The sequence below is a fragment of the Malurus melanocephalus genome, unplaced genomic scaffold (genome assembly GCF_030028575.1).
Source record: "Malurus melanocephalus ecotype Western Australia unplaced genomic scaffold, MMel_1.1 scaffold_2596, whole genome shotgun sequence".
NCBI lineage: Eukaryota > Metazoa > Chordata > Aves > Passeriformes > Maluridae > Malurus > Malurus melanocephalus.
Genome location: NW_026625828.1, coordinates 1 through 5495, shown reverse-complemented (window position 1 = coordinate 5495; position 5495 = coordinate 1). Strand labels below are relative to the sequence as shown.

The following is a 5495-nucleotide window of genomic DNA, read 5'->3' as shown; positions in this document are numbered from 1 at the left end:
GGGGAGGGGCACGGGGATGGGATTTGGGTTTAGGGAATAGGGGAGGGGCACAGGAAGGGGTTTGGATTTCGGGAATTTAGGCACAGGGATAGGTTTGGGAATAGGGACAGGGATGGGTTTGGGGGCAGGGGAGGGGCATGGGGATGGGTTTGGGAACAGGGACAGGGTTGGGTTTGGGTCTGGGAATAGGGGAAGGGCATGGGGACAGGTTTGGGAACAGGGACAGGCACAAGGGTGGCTGTAGGATTTGGGGAATAGGGACAGGGATGGGTTTGGGAGCAGAGGAGGGCCACAGGGATGGGTTTGGAAACAGGTGAGGGACACAGGGCTGGCTGCTCCCTTTCCCTGGGTGCTCAGCACTGGGAAAAACTCCCCAAGGAATTCTCACAACCCCAAAGGGCCATGAGAGTTTTCCAGGATGCACTGGGGTTGATTTTGGGATTATCCTGTGCAGGGCCTGGGGCTGGATCACCAATCCCTGTGGTGATCACAGGGATTCCCTGAGCGAGTCAGGGCGATGTTCCCATTTGAACATTCCCTTTAAACGATAGAAATTCCCATTTGGAATTTGCCCTTTAAACCTCTCCACTTCAAAAACAGCATGAAAGGTATCACCCCTCCCTGCTTTTCCCTGATCCACGATTTTCCCCGTGCCACAGGACCCCCTGGAAGAAGTGCTGCTTCTCGGGGGACGGCGAGTACATCGTGGCGGGCTCGGCGCGGCAGCACGCGCTCTACATCTGGGAGAAGAGCATCGGCAACCTGGTGAAAATCCTGCACGGCACYCGCGGGGAGCTGCTCCTGGATGTGGCAGTAAGGAAATTCCCACCCTTCTCATTCCTTAGGGAATTCCTCCTCGTTGTCTTTTTGATGATTCCGTGTGCTAATTAAGGTTTTTTTTGGCTTCGTTTTTTAATTAATCCCAGTGGCATCCTGTGCGACCCATCATTGCCTCCATTTCCAGCGGGGTGGTTTCCATCTGGGCTCAGAACCAAGTGGTGAGTGATGGCTTTGGGTCATTCCCTYGGGTTTTCTGGAGGATTTTGGGCTGCCTGGAAGTGCATTCCACACTTTTTTCAAAGTTTTTGCATTCCCCATATAAAACACGATATTTCTTATATGAAACGTAACATTCCCATGTAAAACATGATATTTCTTATATAAAACATATATAAAATGTAACATTCCCCATATAAAACAGGATATTCCTTACATAAAGCACAACATTCCCTTTGTAAAACACGATATTCCCATTATAAAATACATTTCTTATAAAGGGAATGCCATATTTTATACAAACACTGACATTCCCCATATAAAATATGATATTCCCTATATAAAACACAACATTCCCTATATAAAACACATATAAAATGTAACATTCCCCATATAAAACATGATACTCCTTATATAAAACACAACATTCCCTGTGTAAAACATGATATTCCCATTATAAAATACTTTTCTTATATAAAATATGGCATTCCCTGTATAAATGCTGGCGTTGTCTCCATAAAATATGATATTCCTTATATAAAACACAACATTCCCTGTATAAAACACATTTGCTACATAAAAAATTACACTCACTATATAAAACATGCAATTCCCTATATAAAACATAAAATTCCCTATATAAAATATTATATTTGCTTTATAATACACAACATTCTCTATATAAAACACAACATTCCCTATGTAAAATATATCCTATATAAAAAACATAGCATTTCCTGTATAAAATACAACATTCCCTTTATAAAATACGACATTCCCCATATAAAATATTATATTCCCTATATAAAACACAACATTCCCTATATAAAACAGGTATAAAATGTAACATTCCCCATATAAAACAGGATATTCCTTATATAAAGCACGACATTCCCTGTGTAAAACATGATATTCCCATTATAAAATACATTTTTTATATAAAATATGGCATTCCCTATATAAACGCTGACATTCCCCATATAAAATATGATGTTTCCTATATAAAACACAACATTCTCTGTTTAAAACACATTTCCTATATAAAGTGTAACATTCCCCATATAAAACATGATATTCCATATATAGAACACAACATTCCCTATATGAAACATATTTCCTAAATAAAGTGTAACATTCCCCATAAAAAACAGGATATCCCTTATATAAAACACAACATTCCCTATATAAAATATTATATTCGCTTTATAAAACACAACATTCTCTATATAAAACACATTTCCTACATAAAAAATTACATTCACTATATAAAACATGCAATTCCCTGTATAAAACATAAAATTCCCTATATAAAATATTATATTTGCTTTATAATACACAACATTCTCTATATAAAACACAACACTCACTATGTAAAACATATCCTATATAAAACTTAACATTTTCTATATAAAATACAACATTCCCTATATAAAACACGATATTTTCTATATAAAACACAACATTCCCTATATAAAACACGTTTCCTACATTAAAAAATACATTCACTATATAAAACATGCAATTCCCTGTATAAAACATAAAATTCCCTATACAAAATATTATATTTGCTTTATAATACACAACATTTTCTATATAAAACACAACATTCCCTATGTAAAACATATCCTATATAAAATATGATCTTCCCTATATAAAACACAACATTCCCTATATAAAACACGATATTCCCTATATAAAACACGATATTCCCCATATAAAAGGTATTTGGTCATGTTGGAATTGAAGGTATCCCAGGAATTCTCCTCCCAGCCACTGTTTGTGCAAATTAAAATCGTTTTTCGGGGTTTTTTTTAGGAAAACTGGAGCGCCTTCGCCCCAGATTTCAAGGAACTGGATGAAAACGTGGAATACGAGGAGAGGGAGTCGGAATTTGACATCGAGGACGAGGATAAGAGCGAGCCYGAGCAGACAGGTATGGCCCAAAATTCCCAGGGAATACCCAGAGATCCCAAAAATCCTCGGGATCTGCAGCAGCACAGCCCGGCCGCTTGGTGGTGCCCAAAAACTGCGGAAAAAAAGACTTGGAATATGAAAAAACTTTGGTTAAAGCGTGGAAATGAGGATTATTCCCAGCTCCCTTCATTTAATTCTTCCTATTAAAGTGCTTCCTGCCATTTAATTAATTGGATTTTTAGGAATTTTGGCAATTTTTGTATTCACTGTAATGTCAGTTTAGGGGAATCAAATGTTAAAATTAATTTCAGCAGATTGAGAACCGAACAAACTAACATATTAGTAAAAAACCAAAGTATTTTGGAGGTTTGAAGTTCCCTTCCTTAATTCCTGTGGCTTTTAGCAATAGCTCTGTATGAGACCATGGAAAAATGAAATAAAAACCTAATGGGTGAAAAAGAAATGATTTTAGGGTTTTAGCTGCTTTAATAGGAAATATTTTAGGGTTTTTTTTTTTTGCTTTAATATGAAATATTTCAGGTTATTTTTTTTCTTTAATAGGAAATATTTTAGGTTATTTTTGGCTTTAGTTTAATAGGGAACATTTTGGCTTTCCTGCCCCAGCCCTAAAACCCTAAAGCACAGCCAGCCCCACTYTTCCCAATCCCTTTCCTCTCATTTTTCCCACCTTTAATTCCCATTTTTCCTGGGATTTCAGGTGCTGATGCTGCTGAGGATGAGGAGGTGGACGTGACCAGTGTGGATCCCATCGCTGCCTTCTGCAGCAGGTGCCAGAACCCTTTAATTAACATTAATTAACACCTCATTCATGATCCCTTTAGAAAATTCTTTWTAAAAGCAGAACRTTGCTTTTATAAAACACATYATTCCCGTTATAAAAYACACCATYTCCTATGTAAAACATARCATTCCCTATATAAAACAGAATATTCCTTATATAAAGCACATAATTTTCTTTATAAAATATAACATTCCCTATATAAAACATTCCCTTTCTGAAACACAACGTTCCCTGTCTGAAATGTAACATTCCTTATAAAAAACATGATATTCCTTATATAAAATGTAACATTTCCCATATAACATTTCCTTTATAAAACACGACATTCCCTATATAAAACATGGTATTGCCTATATAAAACATTATATTCCATATATAAAACACATTCTGTCTATAAAATATATTTCTTGTATAAAACATTGCCTTTATAAAACACAATTATTTCCTACATAAAACTTGACATTCCCTATATAAAACACGATATTTCCTATATAAAACATTCCCTACATAAAACAGAACATTCCCTATATAAATCTTGATATTCCCTATATAAAATGGAACATTCCCTAAGTAAAACATAACATTCCCTATGTAGAACACTCCCTATATAAAACACAACATTCCCTGTATAAAACATTATTCCCTATATAAAATGCAGCAATTCCTATATAAAACACAATATAATTTTCCCTATATAAAACACCACAATCCCTATCTAAACCCCAACATTCCCTATATAAAACATCACATTCCCTATATAAACCCTGACATTCCCTATATAAAACATGATACTCCCTATATAAAATGGAAAATTCCCTAAGCAAAACATGATATTCCCTGTACAAAACAGCACATTCTCTATATAAACCCCAACATTCCCTATAAAAAACCCCGACATTCCCTATAAAAAACCCCGACATTCCCTATCCAAACCCCAACATTCCCTATCCAAACCCCAACATTCCCTATCCAAACCCTGACATTCCCTGTAAAAACCCCATCATTCCCTATCTAAACCCCGACATTCCCTATATAAGCCCTGACATTCCCTATCCAAACTCCAACATTCCCTATCCAAACCCCATCATTCCCTATCTAAACCCCAGAATTCCCTATCCAAACCCTGACATTCCCTATATAAACCCCAACATTCCCTATCCAAACCCCAACATTCCCTATCCAAACCCTGACATTCCCTATTCAAACCCCAACATTCCCTATCCAAACCCCAACATTCCCTATTCAAACCCTGACATTCCCTATCCAAACCCCAACATTTCCTATCTAAACCCCAGAATTCCCTATCCAAACCCCAACATTCGCTATCCAAACCCCGACATTCCTTATCCAAACCCCAACATTTCCTATCCAAACCCCACATTCCCTATCCAAACCCCAACATTCCTTATCTAAACCCCAACATTCCCTATCCAAACCCAACATTCCCTATCCAAACCCCGATATTCCCTATCCAAACACTCTCTAACCCCATTAATAACCCAACCCTGATGTTTTCCCCGCAGCGATGAGGAGCTGGAGGATTCCAAGGCCCTGCTGTACCTGCCCATCGCCCCGGAGGTGGAGGATCCCGAGGAGAATCCCTATGGTCCCCCTCCGGATGCGGTGCCCAGCTCGCTGACGGATGAGGGGCTGGGCTCCGACAAAAAGAGGCAGAGCTCCTCTGACGGGCCCCAGCCCCCCAAGAAAAAACCCAAAACCACCAACATCGAGCTCCAGGGAGTTCCTAATGACGGTGGGTGGGAGATTCCCTGGATTTGGGGTC

General features: G+C 38.2%; 1 protein-coding gene across 1 annotated transcript in view; it reads left to right on the top strand.

Moving 5' to 3' along the window:
- RBBP5 (RB binding protein 5, histone lysine methyltransferase complex subunit) overlaps nucleotides 1-5486 on the top strand; it is a gene marked incomplete at its 3' end in the record, with an annotated part of 7792 nt that extends 2306 nt beyond the window's left edge. The window contains exons 4-8 of the mRNA XM_057388841.1: nucleotides 609-813; nucleotides 927-998; nucleotides 2812-2929; nucleotides 3629-3698; nucleotides 5236-5486. Of these exons, the coding sequence (XP_057244824.1) occupies nucleotides 609-813; nucleotides 927-998; nucleotides 2812-2929; nucleotides 3629-3698; nucleotides 5236-5486 (716 nt within the window). The remainder of the gene's footprint in view (nucleotides 1-608; nucleotides 814-926; nucleotides 999-2811; nucleotides 2930-3628; nucleotides 3699-5235) is intronic.
- Between the last annotated feature and the right edge of the window lie 9 nt (nucleotides 5487-5495).